This window comes from Oncorhynchus nerka, linkage group LG22 (assembly GCF_034236695.1).
Source record: "Oncorhynchus nerka isolate Pitt River linkage group LG22, Oner_Uvic_2.0, whole genome shotgun sequence".
Taxonomy (NCBI): domain Eukaryota; kingdom Metazoa; phylum Chordata; class Actinopteri; order Salmoniformes; family Salmonidae; genus Oncorhynchus; species Oncorhynchus nerka.
This window is the reverse complement of record NC_088417.1, coordinates 85010476-85031169: the sequence shown is the minus strand read 5'-3', so window position 1 is coordinate 85031169 and position 20694 is coordinate 85010476. Positions and strand designations below refer to the sequence as shown.

The window sequence follows — 20694 nt, the reverse complement described above, 5'->3', positions numbered from 1 at the left end:
AACAACAGGAGTCGTTGTCCACAAAGCGACACGGCGGTTGACAAGTGCCCGCAAATACATCTCTTTGGATTGGTGGATACATCTAATTATTGTAATAAAGTTTTTAATATTCAATGAGGGTTGTTGATGTCAACCGCCTGTATTAAATGTAGAAGAGATGCTATGCTACTAGCCTCATGTCATTAATTTGCATAGCCATCTCCAGACAACTCCGATATAAAGTGTTTTCAAAAAGTGTCCGGGATGTTACGTGTCCTACTTATATCACTCATAACAACCTAAACATTACAAAACTTCTATTCGATTAAATAATCCTCACGTAGCAAATAAGCCATTCTATTTTTTGTTGATAAAATGTGACACTGTCATTGAACTCCATACAAACTCCCTGCTTAGGCAAGCGAAGGAAACTAAATAACGCCACCTTCTGGAGGAGGTAGATTTTTGTCCGAGTTGGGCCTCTCGCTTCACCTCTTTCTCTCTGGTATCGTCCATGCAAGTTTTTGAAAGTATGGCACTTGTGTAAATGACTTAATTGACAACGTTTACTTTTACTCCACTACATTCCTAAAGAAAATATGTACTTCCTACTCCCATACATTTTGGTAATTTTCTGACAATTGAGTACTTTTTCCACCACTGAAGTATGGTACCTATGGTATAGCATATGTTCCATCATGGTAGTAGGCTATTCCATAGATTTTAAGGCAAAAGTTTGATTCAGTGAGGGATCTATTTTTTTTCACACCAAATACAAAACATACACCTATGAACAACAACTTACAGACCAACTACATCACATATGAACAACAACTTACAGACCCACATAAACAAGGACTACTCTGCCATGACCTGCATTGTTTATGTGGGTATGTAAGTTGTTGTTCGTATGTGATGTAGTTGGTTTACACGTTCTGATGACAAAGGGAGGTTTGTTTGCACACTTTATATTGTTCCTGGTGTATAAAACCTTTTAGGAAAAATAAACTCCAGCACACTGGCATTCTTGTATGCTTCAGAATGCTTTATTGATTTGGAAAATGAGCCATTCAGATTAGGCTCACAAGGGGGCATGGCACTATACAAACCATTGTTAAATATTTTGTACTATGTTCTCAGTGCTGGACAAAGTACCCAATTGTCATACTTGAGTAAAGGTAAAGATACCTTGATAGAAAATGACTCAAGTAAAATTAAATGTAATTGCTAAAATCTACTCCCTTATCAAAAGTAGAAGCATAAATAATTTCACATTCCTTATATTAAGCAAGCCAGAAGGCCTGATTTTCTTATTTTTATTTATTTATGGATAGTCAGGGGCACACTCCAACAATCAGACATAATGTACCAATGAAGCATTTGTGTTTAGTGAGTCCACCAGATCAGAAGCAGTAGGGATGACCAGAGAAGTTCTCTTGATAAGTGTGTGAATTGGACCATTTTCCTGTCCTGCTAAGCCTTCAAAATGTATGAGTAGGCCTGAGTAGGCCTACTTTTGAGTGTCAGGGAAAATTTATGGAGTAAAAACAACATTATTTTCATTAGGAATGTAGGGGAGTAAAAGCAAAAGTTGTCAAAAAATGTAAAGAGTAAAGTACAGATATATCCCAAAAACGACTTAACTAAAAATACTTTAAAGTTCTACTTAACACCTCTTAAGGATCTCACCCTTTTTTAAATTTTCGCCTAAAATGACATGTCCAAATCTAACTAATCTAACTACATGTAGCTCAGGACCTGAATCAAGGATATGCATATTCTTGATGCCATTTGAAAGGAAACACTTTGAAGTTTGTGTAAATGTGAAATTAATTTAGGAGAATATAACACATTAGATCTGGTAAAAGATAATACAATGAAAAAAACATGCGTTATTATTATTATTTTTGTACCAGAGAAAGGGCATAATGTATTATTCCAGCCCAGGTGCAATTTAGATGTTGGCCAATAGATGGCAGCAGTGTATGTGCAACGTTTTAGAATGATCCAATGAACCATTGCATATTTCTTCAAAACGTTGTATCAAGACTGCCCAAATGTGCCTAATTGGTTTATTAATACGTTTTCATAATTGTGCACTCTCCTCAAACATAGTGTGGTATTATTTCATTGTAATAGTTACTGTAAATTGGGCAGTGCAGTTAGATGAACAAGAATTTAAGCTTTCTGCCCATGTCAGATATGTCTATGTCCAGGGAAATGTTCTCTTACCTACAACCTCAGGCTAATGTGATTAGCATATGTTAGCTCAACCGACCAACTGGGGGAGGGGGGCACGGTTTACACCACTGCATGATCTTATTATTTCAACAGCAATCTGCTATAAGTATGTTTTCAGATGTGATTGCCTCAGCTCAGATGTGATTACACTTTCACTATTTAAATCAGGTGACAAATAGTGGCCCATAATGTGTAGGCTTCTCCCAAACTAGGCTAAATACATTGACAAATGCTCTCATTTGACAAAATAACTTCAAGATAATAACTCAAATCAAAGTACACTCAAATTACAGTGCGTTCACAGTACACATAGTGTACAGAGGTGAGAGTGAGTGGACTATTTGGATATCGCTGTGTATTCTGGGTACAGACAGTAATTCCACGATGGCGGCGAGCAGGAGGCTGCACAAGGTACATTTCCTGATCAATCAAATTAGGATTTTCAAATATTAGATTAAAGAGAATAAAACATTCAGATTGCTAAATCTCAGATAAAATTAAAAGTGTCGTTAAATTGGTTTAATTTAGCCCCACACTGTTAGAAACCTCATGAATCTCAGTAAGCGGAAAATGAAGCTAGCTAGACGTTAGCATGCTAAGCTAACAGTTTTTTGGTGATGTTTTGATGTTAGCACCGGTATATTAATATGCAAGATCCGTGTATTGTTAATATAAATTAAGTGCCAATGTGTCATGAAATGTATTTAGATTGAATTCATTATTGTGTCATACATTGCGTGACGCAGGTTCAACATGATTGAACATTGTCTCAGAAAAACTTGGCTAGCTAGCTAACGTTACTAGCTGGCTAACTTGCGAACCTTAGCAAGGGAGTTAATTGTGCAATGCACAGCAGTTACGTAGTTAGCTAACAGTGTGGTTCTATGAGAAAACCAGCTAGTTAGCAACTCAGGTTAATTCTGCTTATTTTTTCAATGTGTAACCGAGGAAGCTAACCAGCTAGCCAAATACATGCATGTCCTCAGATTTGGTTTCTTAGTTTTTAAATGTTTTGAATAGTCATCGAGTGAATCGAAAGCGAAATGTATTCTCTGCCAAGTACGTTAGCTAAGCTAGTTGAATTTCATTCATTCGACCTCAATAAACTAGCCAGCTAGCTTTATAGCCAACAGTCACATTAGCTGACCAACACTGTGTGTAAACAATCCTCCTTTTCTCAACACTGGGTGTTAACAAACTTAATAGATTAACCTAACTTTAGCTTTTTGTTTATTTGTGCCACCAGTGGTTATTTCTTAGAACGTTTTTACATAGACTTGTAAACCATGTATTTTCTCAAAACAACCGTAGGACATAGAGTAAGTCTACATTCAAGCTCAGATTTATATGGAGAGAAATTAAACCAGGAAGCTGTGTGCCCATGTTTTATTGTTATGGGTGTGTTAACTGTAATGTCCTTGTCACAATAACACACTGTAACACTACCCAATCTTATGATCTGTAGTGAAAGATTACCGGCCCTGGGATTTATGAGTCATTCCTCTGGTTTGGCAGAGAGCAGTGTTCTGTAGTGAGATCAGAGTGTGAGAATGCACCGGAACACTTCCTGGGTGGGTGTCTGAGGGAAGGGATATGGCTGCTTGGCTACCAGGATGAGAGAGACAGTGTCAGATATAGGCTCATCCCTAGTACTCGTTGTAGTTATTCGGTCTGTGTTTACCTGTGTGATTCAGTCATTGGGCTGTTTTGGCCTATCGGACACAGCTTGTTTAATGGTTACTAAGACTCAGCTAACAGACATGTTTTATCAGTCCTTTATCTCTAGTTTGATATACACCTTTCTGCTTCCCGTAGTGGTGATGTTTATGGTTTGTGATTAACTGTCATTAATTAGCAGTACAGGAGAACTTGTTCATTATGTTTTCTCTCTCTTTTTCAGGAACTTGATGAAATCCGCAAGTCTGGAATGAAAAATTTCCGTAACATTCAAGTGGATGAAACAAATATTTTGACTTGGCAAGGCCTCATTGTTCCAGTAAGTAGCCTAGCGGCACTACGTACTACTTTCTCCAGACAGAAAACATGAGCAGAATAACAAGGAGGACCAAGGCACTCACAGCGATATTAAAATGTATTTGTTGCTGTGACATGTTCAGCAGGACTCAGTTCACCTTTTAACCAAACATCATTCTCTCTCTTTCTCCCCTCTAAAAGGACAACCCTCCATACGATAAAGGTGCGTTCAGGATCGAGATAATCTTCCCTGCGGAGTACCCCTTCAAGCCCCCCAAGATCACGTTCAAGACGAAGATCTACCACCCCAACATCGACGAGAAGGGACAGGTGTGTCTGCCTGTGATCAGCGCAGAGAATTGGAAACCAGCCACTAAAACTGACCAAGGTATGGTGGAAAGAAGCACACACACACACACACACACACACACACAGAGAGTGAGACAGAGGCAATGGACACTGGTTTTCTTCTGTAGTTATTATTTGCAATTTTTCATAATTTGTCATTGAAATGCTGTCTGAACCCTACCCCTCTAGTCTCCTCTCCCTCAGAGGCTCATATCTATTTGGCTGGAGAGGTTTCCATCCTGTATCCTCTGCCTGGTTATGGATTTCAATGTGTCTTTCTGACTTGTTTCATATGTCGTCATCCATTTTTACACCATTCTTATGGTCTCTTTTGTCCTGCTTGTCTCTTTGCAGTGATCCAGTCCCTGATCGCGCTGGTCAACGACCCCCAGCCAGAGCATCCTCTCAGGGCCGACTTAGCAGAGGAATACTCTAAGGACCGTAAAAAATTCTTTAAGAACGCAGAAGAGTTTACAAAGAAACATGGAGAAAAACGACCTATGGACTGAGAACGCAAACGTGTGACTTCCTCTTCCCTTTCTTCCCTCCCCCCGGGACCCTCTCTCAACTCCTCTCTCTCCCCCCTTCCAAGACCACCTATACCCCCTTTGTTCTTACCCCATCTCCTGAAAATGGCCCTCACACACGTACACATCCTTCTAGCCCCCCTCCTCCTCCTGGGGTGGTATATCTCGGCTCCACTTTGCCCTGGCAACAGGACTTTGTCGTGAATCAGGCTCGTCGGTCACCTCTGGGTGTTAGCTTGTGGCTGTTACTAACTTTCTACTGATTTCTTAAATTAAATGATAAAAGTGCCGGATTTGGGCCAGAGAGAGCAACCTGTAACAGGGAGAGGAAACAAATATGTGGATAAAATGTTGTTCTGCTCATGATTTGTTCACAGAAGTGTATTGATTGCTGGAGCAGACCTGTATAAAGATTGTCGACTGTTTTGAAAGCTATTTGCTAAATGCTCAACTTGTGGTCTGTTTGCTAACCCTTTTCCTCTCACTCCTTCCCCTCACTAAAATATGTAACATAAAAAAACAACTCCAAAAGCAACTAAATGATAAACATTTAAAGCATCCAGGTTCAGGAGGTGTGTGACAAAATGTTTATTTTATATTTCTTTTTATTGTTTTGCTTAAGTTGCACTTTGCTCTGTGGAACTAGCTTTTAAGTTCACCATAAAACTTCAGTTTGTCACCAATATGATGTTCCAGATGTTATAAAAAGGAGAAGAAAAAAATGTGTGTGAACCTTAATTGAGAAATTATCATGAAATGTTTTGTATATGACACTTCGTGTAAAGGTCTGACAATGTGACAGGAAGTACCCCTCTTACACCTTTGCCCACTTGCCTTTTCCAAGAAGGGAATCGGACTATCACATCTTGTTCCCATGGAAACTGCTTATCATTCTTCCTCTGTGACTGGCGGAATGGCAAAACGTTTTCTGGGTATTGAAGTGATCAGCCCTAGAAAGGCACTGCACAAATTCACTAATCTTGTACACATATTTGTCATACAAAGTGATTTGTGAATCAGATGATTAAATTGCAGAAGTTTAGTCATTTACAAATGTGTTTAGTCATTCCACCTGACCAGTACTAGGAGAAGAACAGCTACCATTGGGGAATAATAATGGCATTGGACCAGAACATTTGATTATTTTAGTGATATATGTAATTGTAAATGAAAGTTAGCCAGTAACCACCTAGAGGCAGGAGGCAGTTTCCCATCCAGTCCACAAGGATCTGTAAACACTGAAGGGTTAGGACCAATGATGTGATGAATTGGTTGACTGCCAATGAGATGCATGCAAGGTACTGAAGAGACCAGTGTATGTCAGTAACACTTTTTCACCACTAGAGGATGACACTTTACAAGAGAAATTGAGCTCCTTATCCGAAGGTCTCTGGGTCTTCAATTGTTTTTAATTTAACCTTTAACTAGGCAAGTCATTTAAGAACAAATTCATATTTACACTGACGGCCTACCCCGGCCAAACCATAACCCGGACTATGCTGGTTCAATTGTGTGCTGCCCAATGGGTCTATCTCTGCCGGGGTTCCTCAACCGGCGACCCACAGGCCAGGTTGCCTTATTTGGCCCCCAAGGTTTTCTGAGCATAAAATTATAAAAAATAAATGGTTTATTTACATTTTTTATTGTTGGGCATAAATGACACCAGGAAATCAGCTCCAAGTGATTTTAATTTGAGATGTGTTCCCTATTCCCACGCATAATATAGAGAAGTGTTCGTATACAAATCTAAACAAGGTTTGAAATGATTGTTTTAGTCAAATATATCTTATTTGGGATTCTTCAATTTGAAGGCAAATGGTTTGTAATCATGTTCTGCGCAGATTAGTGATTCTGCACACTGCTTTGTTCAGATCGATACCCTCACATGTAGTAGAAACTAGTGTTGTATTTGTCTTTGAAGTGAATGTGGACTCAGTTTCCCATGGTCCTCTAGTCTACACCTCCATCGGAACATTTCCATTGATGGTTTACCCAAAAGGCTCAGACTTTTATGTTTCCGTGTCTCACTGGGCCTTTGGCTCCGGGGGACCTGCTCTAATTTGGAGACAACGCAAGGGACTGGGTACTTTTCAAGTGGCATTTATAATAATGTCTATAACTGTTAACTTTTAACACCTTCTCACAAAGCAACAGTCTTGAGTGATGCTGAGGTCGTTGCGGAGGTTCTGTGCATCACAGGTCTTTAGTGTCCCTTACATTAACATAAAATGCTGGTGAGCCACTTGTGTGGGAAATGGAAAAGCACCGAAGTGAAGGGCCCGTAGGAGTTGGAGCAGCGAGGTCAGTGTGGTGACCCCTGCTGCTGATGATGAGCGACCGAGGACTGTAGGTTGTGGAAAAATTCATTTACAGACAGCACCACACTATTATACTGGTGTAGTATTACATAGCTTGACCATTATGTGAATTGTCAAAAGGAAAATTACATTTTAATAGAGCTCAACGGCAGTTGTGATATTATTAAATGGGATTTATCATTGTGGGATACAGATGAAGAGTATGTACGGAAACTTTCAGTAAACTACAAAAATCTATATTCTGGTTGTTTGTGCATTATACCAAACCCCACGTATTACCATGGGACAAATCTACAACCCTCATCTCTCAAATGTCTAATGTCTCCTCCTTGGCATTAGACAGAAGACTAGTGGTCAGCACACAGAACACTGCTAAAAATACACCGACCAGATTCAGTTTCCTCTCTGACCATGTTAGTGGTCACAGACCCTCTCACACCTACACACACAAACCCACTGGCACTTGCCCTCTCAGTCACGCAATGTCCAAAGCATAGAAGCAGAACATCTAGAGCAGATCTGCCACCTGGTCTTTCCGACATGCAAAAAAATGTCCTATATGCCCTCTGTTTCTGTAGTCCCCTGACCCTCTCAGTGTAAATATAGCAGGCAGCGATTAGCTGATTATCTCCACGCCACTAAGCTGCTCCAAGTAGCCCAATTACCCTCCTAGAGACAGACAGACAGACAGAATCTACCCTTTTAAGACAGACAGACATTTTGGCACTGAGGCTGCTCCCATTCTAGTCTGGAGCCCTCAACTGCGATTTGGATTTTATCTAATTGAGACTAACCTGGATAAATAAAGGTTAGATTAGAGACATCTGTGCAAATTCTACTGGTAGTTCCATTGGTGGAATTGGATCTCTGTTCCTCTGTCTGACCTCTAAAAGTGCTTAACTCAGGGTTAAACTCTGTTACTGCAGTAAACCCATTATGGCAGATCAGCTGGTGGGAGACAGAGGCCTGCTGAGAGAAGCGACTCACTGGAGCGATTGGAACTGTACACTGCCAGACTTCCACCTACAACACAGCTATACAGTGGGGCAAAAAAGTATTTAGTCAGCCACCAATTGTGCAAGTTCTCACACTTAAAAAGATGAGAGAGGCCTGTAATTTTCATCATAGGTACACTGCAACCATGAGAGACAAAATGAGAGGAAAAAAATGCAGAAAATCACATTGTAGGATTTTTAATGAATTTATTTGCAAATTATGGTGGAAAATAAGTATTTGGTCAATAACAAAAGTTTATCTCAATATTTTGTTATATACCCTTTGTTGGCAATGACAGAGGTCAAAAGTTTTCTGTAAGTCTTTACAAGGTTTTCACACACTGTTGCTGGTATTTTTGCCCATTCCTCCATGCAGATATCCTCTAGAGCGGTGATGTTTTGGGGCTGTTGCTGGGCAACACAGACTTTCAACTCCCTCCAAAGATGTTCTATGGGGTTGAGATCTGTAACTGGCTAGGCCACTCCAGGACCTTGAAATGCTTCTTACGAAGCCACTCCTTCGTTGCCCGGGCGGTGTGTTCGGGATCATTGTCATGCTGAAAGACCCAGCCACGTTTCATCTTCAATGCCCTCGCTGATGGGAGGAGGTTTTCACTCAAAATCTCACAATACATGGCCCCATTCATTCTTTCCTTTACACGGATCAGTCGTCCTGGTCCTTTTGCATAAAAACAGCCCCAAAGCATGATGTTTCCACCCCCATGCTTCACAGTAGGTATGGTGTTCTTTGGATGCAACTCAGCATTCTTTGTCCTCCAAACACGACAAGTTGAGTTTTTACCAAAAAGTTATATTTTGGTTTCATCTGACCATATGACATTCTCCCAATCTTCTTCTGGATCATCCAAATGCTCTCTAGCAAACTTCAGACGGGCCTGGACATGTACTGGCTTAAGCAGGGAGACACGTCTGGCACTGCAGGATTTGAGTCCCTGGCGGCGTAGTGTGTTACTGATGGTAGGCTTTGTTACTTTGGTCCCAGCTCTCTGCAGGTCATTCACTAGGTCCCCCCGTGTGGTTCTGGGATTTTTGCTCACCGTTCTTGTGATCATTTTGACCCCACGGGGTGAGATCTTGCGTGGAGCCCCAGATCGAGGGAGATTATCAGTAATCTTGTATGTCTTCCATTGACAGCTCTTTGATCTTGGCCATAGTGGAGTTTGGAGTGTGACTGTTTGAGGTTGTGGACAGGTGTCTTTTATACTGATAACAAGTTCAAACAGGTGCCATTAATACAGGTAACGAGTGGAGGACAGAGGAGCCTCTTAAAGAAGGATTTATAATGGTCTGTGAGAGCCAGAAATCTTGCTTGTTTGTAGGTGACCAAATACTTATTTTCCACCATAATTTGCAAATAAATTCATTAAAAATCCTACAATGTGATTTTCTGGATTTTTTTTCTCATTTTGTCTGTCATAGTTGAAGTGTACATATGATGACAATTACAGGCCTCTCTCATCTTTTTAAGTGGGAGGAACTTGCACAATTGGTGGCTGACTAAATACTTTTTTGCCCCACTGTATATATAGTCAACTTCACAGTGAATGATGGATCTTCTACACAGTCATTACATATAAAAAGTCCAATAACATTTTTGGGGAATGGAAACGTACTACAGTTATTAATTGAAAAGGTATTTAAGCTTTTAGTTAGGGTAGAATGATTAGTAGGAGAAAACACAAGCTGTAACATCGCCTTGGAATCAGAGAATTAGTTGTTTTATTGATCAGAGATCAGTGGTTTTATTAGGGTTGATTTTTATTGAGGTTAGTGTTACAGGTAAGACTTTCGCTCCTGGTAGAAGCTGTCCCTAACCACAGATCTAGGATCAGATTATGATACCCCCAACCCCAGCCTTAACCATCAAGGGGGATACACCAACACTTGTCCCTGGACCAGTGGAAAGACATTCTACTTATACTTTACTCCAAATTGCTCAGTTTGGGGATGAGGAGGGATCAGGCCTAACTCCTCTTCTTTGGCCCTCTCTAACCGCAGAGCGGGTCACTCCCTCTCAGACGTGGGGCTCAGGTGTTTCACTTTCTGAACTGGGCGATGGGGGAGGGGACCTTGATGTCCTGGCCCCTTTCCAGCTTCTTCTCACAGTCAATCAGATAGTTGACTCCATCAACCAGCAACTGGACCAGCTCCACCTATACACACGCAGCAATACACACAGTTATCAGTGGTCAAGGGGAGTTTAATCTCAAGTCCAGATAGAGATGGTTTACAGTTTCCTTAAGTTATTCATTCATTCATAGAATATCGGTTCTAGTTTTACCTCAGATTTTCCCAGACGGTCATTGTTGGATATATCAACGGTGTCTCCAGTTGTGGCTGAGTCAACTCCGCCTGTCCCTCTCTTCTGCAGACGCATGTTGTCCAGGATCTTACCAAAGCGAGGGTCCTGCATGGTAAGTACAGAATTTTAATAAATGCTTTGTCTAAGGAAAGAGGGGTCAATGCACAGGGATAATCCAAGTAAAAACTTTGAGGAAAAGGAAAGAGAAAGCGTGTGTGTTACCTTGCTGAGGTTGGGCAGTCTGATGTGCACTCCAGCCCTGAGTCCAGTACCCAGGTTAGAGGGACAGGTCAGGATGTATCCCAGGCGCTCGTTCCACATGAACTCCCAGCCTCTCTCCTGGATCAGCTTCTCCACCTAGAGGATGGGGGGCCACATTAATGATCTACTGTACATGTCCATGTATATTATAGACAAAAGGGTGCTATCTACAACATAAAATGGTTCTTCAGCTATCCTCATAGGAGAACCCTTCAAAGAACCCCTTTTGGTTCCAGGGTTCTCCTATGGGGACAGCCGAAGAGCCCTCTTGGAACCCTTTTTTAAGAGTGTACAGACAAGCATCATTACATGTGACATGTAAATGTAAAGTACCTGTTGGAGTCCTCTGCAGAACCTCTCGAACACTCTCTTCATGTTTCCTCCCTTCTCCATGGAGATGACCCTGGTGTGGTCCTCCTCATTGACCCAGATCAAGAAGGTCTTCTCATTGTTGTGCCTGGAGAGAAAGAACACATTCCTAAGAATCTAGAAACATTTGTTGGTTGCATTGATTGTCAACTTCTGTGATCACAGCACACACATGCTGGTTAGAGGATTCTGCTGATGAGAGCCTTGTAGACCCTACCAGAGGCCCCTGCCGTCGGGCCATGAAATGCACACGTCAACAAGGGGGGGACAGGCTTGTCAAACAGGAAGTGGTCCTACAGGGGAGAGGAGAGAGAAGGAGGAGGAGGAGAGGGAGGGGAAGAGGAAGAGGAGGAAGATAAGGAGGTGGTCACGGAAATGGGAATTCAGGGCTACGACATTGATGTAATGACACTTTGGGGAGAAGAGGACGAGAGGAGGAGGATGAAGAGTAGTCAGAGGAAGGGACCTTTCCCAATGCCATAATGTTACGGAAACATGGTTCTGCTCTCTACTGGTCTTACCAGATGCCCCTAATCACCGATAGTACGATCTCTACAGCTATGATGATACAAGACAGTGCTACAGGTTTTTAAAGCTACAGGGAAAGGGTTGGGCTCTCTACTACTCTGGCCTTACCAGTTTCTTAGTACTAAGTCTCTCTACAGGTAGTGTAGTTTTGGGGACATGGGTTGGCTCTCTACTTCTCTGGTCTTACCAGATGCCCCTGGCATCAGGCCAGTCACGGGCCATGAAGGCAGAGGTCAGCAGAGGAGAGACGGGCTTGTCGAACAGGAAATGCTCCTGAGGCAACGTGAGGTTCAGAGGACAAAGGTTAATGAGACTGAAAGTTAAAGATCAAGACTAGTGTAATCTCTCCCAAAGATTACCTCTATTTCCAATCTTAATCTTAGCCGTTAGGATTAAACGCAAAGTCACCCCAGTCTGTCTAGACTGAGTGGATTAACTGGGTAAGACCCTTTTTTCCACTGTGCTAAACTTCCTGAAATCATTGGTAGGTCTACCACTGGCGAATGAAGACAAATTAGTGCAATTAAGAACCATGTCCTCAAATGAGTCGGGTCAAATAAAAGTCATGAAACAATGCTGTCACTACAGTCCAGGTTCCAGTTGCACTATTTCAGCATAATCCTCACAACAATCCCTGCCATTAGCATGGCAATATAAGTAGACATTATCATGGATATGAGGAATCCCATATGCAGTCAGATTATGATAATACATGTATGTACATTTTGGGATAAGAGGCGAAAAGAGACAGACAAATAGGAAGAGAGAGAGGGGGATGCAGAGAGAGAGAGAGAGAGAGATACAGACGGATGGACAGACAGACCCACAGACAGAAAGATAGATAGGTAGATTAGATAGATAGATAGATCGATAGATAGATGTCCTCTGAGTGTCTCACATCAATAAGCTGCTGCTGCTCCTTCTCCGTCATGTCTCCCAGGCTGTAGTAACGTCCGGTCAGATCACCCTTCAGGCCAGCCAGGGCCTGCACGGTCACACGCTCTACCTCACGGCGCTCCGAGCGGGAGCAGCACGGGGGCAGGCTCAGACCGCGGATACTACGGCCTGTACGCACGCGAGACGACAGAACGTATTTCTCATCAAACATACCGTTGGTGATCTGAGGAGAAGGAGGGTTATCAGTAAATCGGAGAATAATGGACTAGCTCATGTAGTGTGTAGAGGTTACTGGAGGTGTGTGTGTGTGTTACCTTGGACGCGTCCAGATCAGTGGGGTGTTTCATTGTTTTGGGGTCGTAGCCATTGTGTCGGTCTTTGATGACGGGGTCAAATATATCAGCAAACACCTGCAGAGGACAGGATGAACAGTTAACCAAAAGGAGATACCTCCTTCAAAATATAGAAAAACACACAAACTCAAGCACACATACAGTACCTCGTAGCTCTCCTCGTCCCCAGCCACCATGCCAACAGTCTTAATGAACGGGTGGCCAGGGTTGTCCACTCCGGTCTGGATGCACTGGTCCAGGCTCCAGTTGTTAGGGGTCACCTTGTCTCTCAGCTTACCGTAGATAGCAGGGGTCAGGGAGTGCGCCATGCAGTTATTGTGCTTCCTCAGGTCAGGATAGTCAGCGCTGGGGATGATGGGAAAAGTAGTTTTCATTCGAAACATAGACATTCCAAATGAATTATCCATCTGTATAGGATGTGCACTGTGAAGGACATTTCAAATAGGGTTTGATTATGGACACACCCCTTGCCAAGAGGGCTACGGTTTTAGATGTAATGTGGATGTCGTTTTTTTGGACAGGTACATATTAATTGGTTGTTTGATTGATTGAGACAAGTAGAGGAAGTTATTTTAGAGTGTTGGTGATCTGTCTAATCTATGGCTCAAGCCTTATTGTGTGTGTGTGTGTGTGTGTGTGTGTGTGTGTGTGCTTGTGAGTGTTACTATATGTTAGTCTGTGTCATACCGCAGGTGAGACATATTAACCCTGCCCCTCTACCTTAGACTTACATTTGGACTGCACACTGGGTGTCAGATTATAGTTGTTCCTATTCAATAGATGCAGCTATCCTAGGCCAAACACCTGTATTCCAAATTAATTATCCATCTGTATAGGATGGCCGTGCCAGGATGGCCGTCCACAGTCCATTAGAGGCCATGTTGTTTGTAGTCCTACCTGGGTGGATAGAGCTTCCTCCTCTCCTCAGCGGACAGGATGTTGCTGTCGGTCATCAGGTAGCCGGTTGCCATGGTGCCTACTCCCAGGCTGGCCAACAGCACGGCCGTGTTACGGCCGGACATCATTCTTGTGAAGGAGGTCGCCATCTTGGACAGTTCAGAGGTCAGAATCAGGTCACCTGGGGGAGAGAGAGAGAGGAATTAGGGAAGAAGAGAGACAAGATAAAATGTACACATTTCAGAGGTTTTACTTCTTAAAAATTCTTAAATATGTATTTATCTATGCATTAGTTTCTTTGTGTTGTAACGGTCAGGGCCGTCACAGTGTGTATGTCCTTCACATCAGGTGAGCTGTGGGAAGAATCTCCTCCTACAGAACAATACACTTCCTACCTTTAGCCCATTGGCCACTACCTTTTGTCTATGAAATACAGACTGTGGATGCTGCAGCTCAAACTTACACCATGTCCTCAGTTGAGTTACAATGCACTTCCAGTTGGTTGATTGTACTGTATTCAATTGTATCGTAACAAGTCCATTTTTTAAATGTTTTATATCTTATAGAGTAGATGTAGGTCGTTGATAACGAGCTTACAGTATGAGACGGGAGTACCAGCAGATGGCTGATTAAGCTCAGTCTCCTAAACTGGCCTCACAGGATGGCCTCTTAGCAAGCACAATCTGGCCACCACCATCAAGGAGGTGTAGGTAGGATGAAGTTGCCCCTATACACTGATCTTAGGTCACCAAGATAAAATGACATCTGGTTTTGCCCCTGCCCAAACAAGTTATTCCTTTCAGTATGTCCTGTGACTAAAATCTAAATGTGAAAGCTTGTCCTTCACCGCAGTGTAGAGGACAGAGAGAGAGGGAAAGCTGTCTTAAAATAGAGAGGTCTACTGTATTTAGGTCTGTAGAGGTCTAGTAGAGGTCTATTCACTAATCCCTGTCAGAGCGGAAACAAAAGCTGGGATTGACTTCCTGTCTTGATTATCATTCTACACATCTATTCCATCATGATCTGCAGTCGTCAGTTGACTTAGTTCCATGCGATTGTTCTTCATTAAGAATACAGGAAGAGTACTATTCCATCAGATCATCAGTTGGCTGCAAAGCTAATGATCCACCCTCTCTGCTCTATGATCCATATCAAGGAAAACTACATGCATATCAGTGTCTGAACACAAGGTAACATCTCTGGGTCATTGAAACTCTATTGACATCAAAGTTGTGGCTGTGTTTTCCTTGATACAGCATGACTAGAACACACTAGATGGCTGAGGAGTCGGAAAGGAGGAGGCTGTCAGCACTGCAAATAAATGATTATTTATAGAAATCTGGAGGAGAGAAACAGTGCCAGATGGGTCTAATGCCAAGACCGCTCTTTCTGGAATCAAAACACCACAGGCCTCGTGTTCTGTTCTGCTCTGACATTCTGAACCAGCCACAGTCTCTCGAGACAGGACACAGGCCAAGACAAAGACAGTGGGATGGGAAAGGAGGAAAGAGAGAGAGACACACACACACAGCGAGAAAGAGATACAGAGAGTTATAGAGACAGAGAAAGAGCTCGAGAGATAAGTGAGAGACAGAAAGAGAGAGATGAGGGAGAGATGGAAAATAAGAGGTGGAAAAGATGAACACAGAGACCTAGAAAGAGAAAGGGGGGCTACAGCCCTGACAGCAAAGACCAGTGAATCAGTGATAAGGTTATGTCAGAAACAGCAACTTTTTGGTGGTTTATAAAGGCAGCCATCAGTCAGTCACATTGGATTGTAATGCTTTAAAGCCAGGATTACTACAGATCTAGGATCAGTTTATTATCCTCCCCCAATTCTAATCATCAGGGGGAGAAACGTAAAACTGACCTTAGATCAGTGTCGAGAAGCAACTTTCATCCCTACTAGCCATACGGAGAGGAGTGTTAACACTGTCACACTTAATTGAATTAATTGTATTTTTTTTCTTCCGGGAGGGGGGAGGGGGGACTGTGGGAGGGGTCTCGAATGGTTGAGGGACAGCTATTGGGGAACTGTGGGTGGATCTTGGAGGGTTCGGGTTTTACAAAATTGTGATCATGAAAAGGGAAATTATGACATATATTTTATATCACTATCATGCACATGCCCCCTCACACATAAGGATGGCTCTGCTGCAGAAAGACTGATACATGTTTGATAGTAGTAGTAGACACCCTCACACATAAGGATGGCTCTGTTGTGGAAAGACTGATACATGTTTGATAGTAGTAGTAGACACCCTCACACATAAGGATGGCTCTGTTGCGGAAAGACTGATACATGTTTGATAGTAGTAGTAGACACCCTCACACATAAGGATGGCTCTGTTGCAGAAAGACTGATACATGTTTGATAGTAGTAGTAGACACCCTCACACATAAGGATGGCTCTGTTGCAGAAAGACTGATACATGTTTGATAGTAGTAGTAGACACCCTCACACATAAGGATGGCTCTGTTGCGGAAAGACTGATACATGTTTGATAGTAGTAGTAGACACCCTCACACATAAGGATGGCTCTGTTGCGGAAAGACTGATACATGTTTGATAGTAGTAGTAGACACCCTCACACATAAGGATGGCTCTGCTGCAGAAAGACTGATACATGTTTGATAGTAGTAGTAGACACCCTCACACATAAGGATGGCTCTGCTGCAGAAAGACTGATACATGTTTGATAGTAGTAGTAGACACCCTCACACATAAGGATGGCTCTGTTGTGGAAAGACTGATACATGTTTGATAGTAGTAGTAGACACCCTCACACATAAGGATGGCTCTGTTGCGGAAAGACTGATACATGTTTGATAGTAGTAGTAGACACCCTCACACATAAGGATGGCTCTGCTGCAGAAAGACTGATACATGTTTGATAGTAGTAGTAGACACCCTCACACATAAGGATGGCTCTGTTGTGGAAAGACTGATACATGTTTGATAGTAGTAGTAGACACCCTCACACATAAGGATGGCTCTGTTGCGGAAAGACTGATACATGTTTGATAGTAGTAGTAGACACCCTCACACATAAGGATGGCTCTGTTGCGGAAAGACTGATACATGTTTGATAGTGTCCTGATGCTGTATTGTTTGTTCTTCGTGTTCTAATACTTTTGTGTTACCCCTTCCTTGTGTTTTTTGTAATAAATCATAAAAAAAAAACAACAACAAAAAACAACAAAAACACTGCTTGAGTATTTAATATGTGAGAATGTAGTTAACAGACATAATTCTACTTCTTTGTAAAGCTCTCAAAATGATGCATTATCTCGAGTCATGAAGCAGTTACTGACAGTTAATAATGTATATAAGGATTAAGTATCACTATGAACATGCTCTGCTGTCCTTTAGAACATCAGACTAGACCAGGGCTCTCCAACCCTGTTCCTGGAGAACTACCCTCCTGTAGGTTTTCACTCCAACCCTGTTCCTGGAGAGCTGCCTACCATCCTGTAGGTTTTCACTCCAACCCTGTTCCTGGAGAGCTGCCTACCATCCTGTAGGTTTTCACTCCAACCCTGTTCCTGGAGAGCTGCCTACCATCCTGTAGGTTTTCACTCCAACCCTATTCCTGGAGAGCTGCCTACCATCCTGTAGGTTTTCACCCCAACCCTGTTCCTGGAGAGCTGCCTACCATCCTGTAGGTTTTCACCCCAACCCTGTTCCTGGAGAGCTGCCTACCATCCTGTAGGTTTTCACCCCAACCCTGTTCCTGGAGAGCTGCCTACCATCCTGTAGGTTTTCACCCCAACCCTGTTCCTGGAGAGCTGCCTACCATCCTGTAGGTTTTCACTCCAACCCTGTTCCTGGAGAGCTGCCTACCATCCTGTAGGTTTTCACTCCAACCCTGTTCCTGGAGAGCTGCCTACCATCCTGTAGGTTTTCACTCCAACCCTGTTCCTGGAGAGCTGCCTACCATCCTGTAGGTTTTCACTCCAACCCTGTTCCTGGAGAGCTGCCTACCATCCTGTAGGTTTTCACTCCAACCCTGTTCCTGGAGAGCTGCCTACCATCCTGTAGGTTTTCACTCCAACCCTGTTCCTGGAGAGCTGCCTACCATCCTGTAGGTTTTCACTCCAACCCTGTTCCTGGAGAGCTGCCTACCATCCTGTAGGTTTTCACTCCAACCCTGTTCCTGGAGAGCTGCCTACCATCCTGTAGGTTTTCACTCCAACCCTGTTCCTGGAGAGCTGCCTACCATCCTGTAGGTTTTCGCTCCAACCCTGTTCCTGGAGAGCTGCCTACCATCCTGTAGGTTTTCGCTCCAACCCTGTTCCTGGAGAGCTGTCATCCTGTAGGTTTTCGCTCCAACCCTGTTCCTGGAGAGCTGTCATCCTGTAGGTTTTCGCTCCAACCCTGTTCCTGGAGAGCTGTCATCCTGTAGGTTTTCGCTCCAACCCTGTTCCTGGAGAGCTATCAGGTTTTCATTCCAACTCTAATCTAGCGCACTTGATTCTAATAATTAGCTGGTTGACAAAATGAATCAAGTTAAAACCTACAGGATGACAGCTCTCCAGGAACAGGGATGGAGCGAAAACCTACAGGAGGATAGCTCTCCAGGAACAGGGTTGGAGCGAAAACCTACAGGAGGATAGCTCTCCAGGAACAGGGTTGGAGCGAAAACCTACAGGAGGATAGCTCTCCAGGAACAGGGTTGGAGCGAAAACCTACAGGAGGATAGTTCTCCAGGAACAGGGTTGGAGTGAAAACCTACAGGAGGATAGCTCTCCAGGAACAGGGTTGGAGCGAAAACCTACAGGAGGATAGCTCTCCAGGAACAGGGTTGGAGCGAAAACCTACAGGAGGATAGCTCTCCAGGAACAGGGTTGGAGCAAAAACCTACAGGAGGATAGCTCCCCAGGAACAGGGTTGGAGCGAAAACCTACAGGAGGATAGCTCTCCAGGAACAGGGTTGGAGCGAAAACCTACAGGAGGATAGTTCTCCAGGAACAGGGTTGGAGCGAAAACCTACAGGAGGATAGCTCTCCAGGAACAGGGTTGGAGAGCCCTGGTCTAGACTATGTAGACCCGTCTACATTTCAACACCAAAAGGCTCCTGTTCTGTTCATCAAATATCATGTCAGTCTTACAATGATAGTGACTACATCAGCAAAATCTTATTAAAATATGCAGAAGGAAACATTAACTTCAAATCCGTCTGTAGTTCGCAAGGTGGGAGGGAGGGGCTCTCACCAAAGTCATTTAGATTTGAACAACTACTTGGCTTCATCTACCATTTTAAAATGTATCAAGTATCTAACTTAAAACAGTTTGTTAATATCCCCCCTTCCAGAATGAATGAGAGATAGAGGAGAGCTATAGAGAGAGGAATCATAGAGAGTACAGTACCTGTTTCACTGCCGGTATCCCTCCCTGCTGTAGAATCCTCTTTCAGGAGTCTTTTTCTCTAATTCTCATCCCACACTCCGCCCACTAATGTGGGATTAGGACCTGTGCTTTAAACCAATTAAAAATTCAGAATTTACGCTGTGGGCCAATGGGGAGATAAGAACCTGTGCTGCTGACCAATCGTATTTGTATTCCTCGTGCAACACCTTGGACGGTCCTTGCTCTGCTGTCTGTCTTGACCTTGTTCTTTCCTTAATCTTTACTAGAGGTAACCCCCGCTCCCACACACACAATGAAAATTGTATTTCCATTGTGAATTCATGAAACATATATTGAAAGGCTATATCATATAATTTTATCACGTCAGTGCATCTGTTAGATACTAATGCATATAACATAGAGGGATTTGATCAATTAGAGGCACGTGTGAAAGTGAAACCATTGTTGAAATAGGCTACTATAAAAGACAGAGATAATGGGAAGTCGAATGAGAGATCAAAATTAGATTTTTATTTGTCAAATGCACAGAATACAACAGGTGTAGTATACCTTACCGTGAAGTGTAGTAGACCTTACCGTGAAGTGTAGTAGACCTTACCGTGAAGTGTAGTAGACCTTACCGTGAAGTGTAGTAGACCTTACCGTGAAGTGTAGTAGACCTTACCGTGAAGTGTAGTAGACCTTACCGTGAAGTGTAGTAGACCTTACCGTGAAGTGTAGTATACCTTACCGTGGAGTGTAGTATACCTTACCGTGGAGTGTAGTATACCTTACCGTGGAGTGTAGTATACCTTACCGTTGTCAGGACCCGGTTACGAACCCGGGTCTCCGGAGTGAGAAACAGTCACTTAACCAACTGAGCCACGAATAGTCGGCAGAACCCAGAAGATGAGGCAGACACAGCAGTACTTGAGACGGTGTATTTAATGAAGTAAAAAAGTGAAGTCCTTCAGGAACACATGTAACTCCACAACCTCAAAAGGAATTCCACAAGAACAAAGGTAATCCTCCAAGACAAAAAGGTAAATCCACAAGGTGGTAGGTATAGCACAAAAAGCCTCAAAAGATACTCAAAAATAAATAAACAAGAACAAAAAACAGAATTCCACAAGAGCGTCCACCGGGATCAACAAGAGTTAACAGAATACTAGGGCTGGGTGCTAACATACAAACACAGAGCAAAGGACTGAGGAAAACAAAGGGTTTAAATACAATCAGGGGAAACGAGGCACAGGTGCAAATAATAATGGGGATCAAGGGAAAACAAAAGGTCAAAAGGCACAATGGGGGCATCTAGTGACCAAAAACCGGAA

At 42.9% G+C, this 20694-nt stretch overlaps 2 protein-coding genes across 2 annotated transcripts; one reads left to right on the top strand and one right to left on the bottom strand.

Annotated features, from left to right (window-relative positions):
• Positions 1-2527: 2527 nt before the first annotated feature.
• LOC115105918 (ubiquitin-conjugating enzyme E2 L3-like) lies at positions 2528-6123 on the top strand. The gene is made up of 4 exons (XM_029628422.2): positions 2528-2631; positions 4121-4216; positions 4396-4582; positions 4897-6123. Exons 1-4 carry the CDS (start codon positions 2605-2607, stop codon positions 5049-5051), a joined length of 465 nt encoding a protein of 154 aa, XP_029484282.1. The 5' UTR covers positions 2528-2604; the 3' UTR covers positions 5052-6123.
• A 3976-nt stretch (positions 6124-10099) lies between these two features.
• On the bottom strand, positions 10100-19483 carry LOC115105906 (creatine kinase S-type, mitochondrial-like). Its single transcript, XM_029628393.2, has 10 exons — positions 19382-19483; positions 14011-14191; positions 13260-13458; positions 13075-13170; positions 12762-12983; positions 12051-12136; positions 11300-11423; positions 10928-11062; positions 10685-10810; positions 10100-10556 (listed from the first exon to the last, which is right to left on the bottom strand). Exons 2-10 carry the CDS (start codon positions 14157-14159, stop codon positions 10440-10442), a joined length of 1254 nt encoding a protein of 417 aa, XP_029484253.1. The 5' UTR covers positions 14160-14191; positions 19382-19483; the 3' UTR covers positions 10100-10439.
• Positions 19484-20694: the final 1211 nt, after the last annotated feature.

What these genes read in the sequence shown, in the direction of transcription:
- LOC115105906 (XM_029628393.2), bottom strand. Translation starts at nt 14,159, where the DNA reads ATGGCGACCTCCTTCACAAGAATGATGTCCGGCCGTAACACGGCCGTG. An exon ending in CCTGATGCCAGGGGCATCTG is followed by an intron (nt 11,424 to 12,050) that starts GTAAGACCAGAG and finishes CTTTCTCTCCAG; the next exon opens with GCACAACAATGAGAAGACCT. An exon ending in GACTGCCCAACCTCAGCAAG is followed by an intron (nt 10,811 to 10,927) that starts GTAACACACACG and finishes CTTACCATGCAG; the next exon opens with GACCCTCGCTTTGGTAAGAT.
- LOC115105918 (XM_029628422.2), top strand. Translation starts at nt 2,605, where the DNA reads ATGGCGGCGAGCAGGAGGCTGCACAAG. An exon ending in CGAGCAGGAGGCTGCACAAG is followed by an intron (nt 2,632 to 4,120) that starts GTACATTTCCTG and finishes TCTCTTTTTCAG; the next exon opens with GAACTTGATGAAATCCGCAA. An exon ending in AGCCACTAAAACTGACCAAG is followed by an intron (nt 4,583 to 4,896) that starts GTATGGTGGAAA and finishes GTCTCTTTGCAG; the next exon opens with TGATCCAGTCCCTGATCGCG.